Genomic DNA, 1598 nt, shown 5'->3' with positions numbered 1-1598 from the left:
AGCTGCTGCTGGTGCAGCAGCAGCTGCTGCCTCCTCATCTCTATCGTATACACATGCAGCAGCAGCAGCACAACCACCACCATCCGCAGAAATGGTCCCGGTATGGAGATGATGCTGCTGCTGCTGTTGCTGCTGTTGCTGTTGCGGTTGCTGTTGCTGCTGCTGCTGTTGCTGTTGCTGTTGCTGGTGGTGCTTTTCCTGCTGCTGCTGCTGTTGCTGGTGTTGCTGTTGTTTTTGCTGCTGTTGCTGCTGCTGCTGCTGTTTCTTCTGCTGCTAGCTTTGTGTGTATCTGTACTCATCTTCTCCCGCTGCTTCTGCTGCTGCTGCTGCTGCTGTTGCTGCTGCTGCTGCTGCTGCTGCTGCTGCTGCTGCAGGTGTTTGGCCAGCTAGAGGAGCTGCAGCAGCACTACAGCAAGGAGCACTACCCGTGCATGCATAAGGAGATGTGCCCGCTTACGGTGTATAGGCACCTCACCGACCTGCACATGCATGTTGCTGCTGTGCATGGAGGCAACACCAGACCCAGCAGCAGCAGCAGCAGCAGCAGCAGCAGCAGCAGCAGCAGCAGTAGTGGAGTTAGCAGCAACAATAACAATAGAGCGAGACAGCAGTATAATACTGGCAGCAGCTACAACAGCAGCAGCAGCAGCAGCAGCAGCAGCAGCAGCAGCAGCAGCAGGGGGTCGCTGCCGCTTGCTCTTCGAGGGGACTATGCAGCATACAGGCGGATGCTGCTCAGCTACTACAGGCGACACAGGCTGCAGCAGGAACCACCAGCAGCACCAGCAGCAGCAGCAGCAGCAGCAGCAGCAGCAGGAGCAGCAACAACAGCAGCAACAGCAGCACATGATGCTGCTGCTGCTGCTGCTACTGCTGCTGCTGATGCCAAAAGAGAAGACTGCCGCATTGAGGAGCTGCCGTGCAGCAGCAGCAGCAACAGCAGCAGCAACAGCAACAGCAGCAGCAGCAGCAGCAGCAGCAGAAATGATAACAGTCTACGGCCCCCTCCTGGGTTGCCCTCACCAAGGGTACGCATGCAAGCTGAAGCAGCAGCAGCAGCAGCAGCAACAGCAGCAGCACGAGATGAAGAGCAGCAGCAGCAGGATGCTAGTGATGCGGAATCCTTTGCTTCTGCTGCTGAAGGTCCTCATGTTCCTGCTGCTGCTGCTGCTGCTGCTGCTGCTGCACATGGTGCTGCCTTGCATGCGGCTGGAAGCAGCAGCGAGGCCCCTCGGAGCCCCGCAGCAGCAGCAGCAGCAGCAACAGCAGCAACAGCAGCAGCAGCAGCAAACAGCAGCATCCTTCCTACTTCTATTGCTCTGGGTCAGCTGTTCGCTGCACTGCCGCAGCAGCAGCAGCAGCTTGCTGCTGCTGCTGCTGTTGAGAGTGCTGGTCGTGCTGCAGCAGCAACTGTTCTGCTGCTGCCTGATGAAGACAGCAAACGCATATCTAGATTGTCTCTTGAGCTGCTGCAGCAGCAGCTGCAGCAGCAGCAGCAGCAGCAGCTCCGCAGCATTGCTGCTGCCTTAACAGCAGCAGACCAGCAGCTGCAGCAACAGCTGCAAAAGGAGCAGCAGCAGCAGCAGCAGCAGCAGCAA

The 1598-nt window shown here is 58.1% G+C and overlaps 1 protein-coding gene across 1 annotated transcript in view; it reads left to right on the top strand.

The window, feature by feature from the left end:
- Window positions 1–91: 91 nt before the first annotated feature.
- The window catches only part of EMH_0047250 (uncharacterized protein), a gene marked incomplete at both ends in the record, with an annotated part of 5819 nt that continues 4312 nt past the window's right edge, over window positions 92–1598 (top strand). Inside the window, 2 exons of the mRNA XM_013496262.1 lie at window positions 92–100; window positions 375–1598. Coding sequence (XP_013351716.1) covers window positions 92–100; window positions 375–1598 — 1233 coding nt within the window. The remainder of the gene's footprint in view (window positions 101–374) is intronic.

This window comes from Eimeria mitis, genomic scaffold, assembly GCF_000499745.2.
Source record: "Eimeria mitis Houghton genomic scaffold, Emh_scaff2008, whole genome shotgun sequence".
Lineage (NCBI taxonomy): Eukaryota > Apicomplexa > Conoidasida > Eucoccidiorida > Eimeriidae > Eimeria > Eimeria mitis.
Note: the sequence above shows the minus strand (reverse complement) of the source record. Positions and strands in the feature narration are given on the sequence as shown.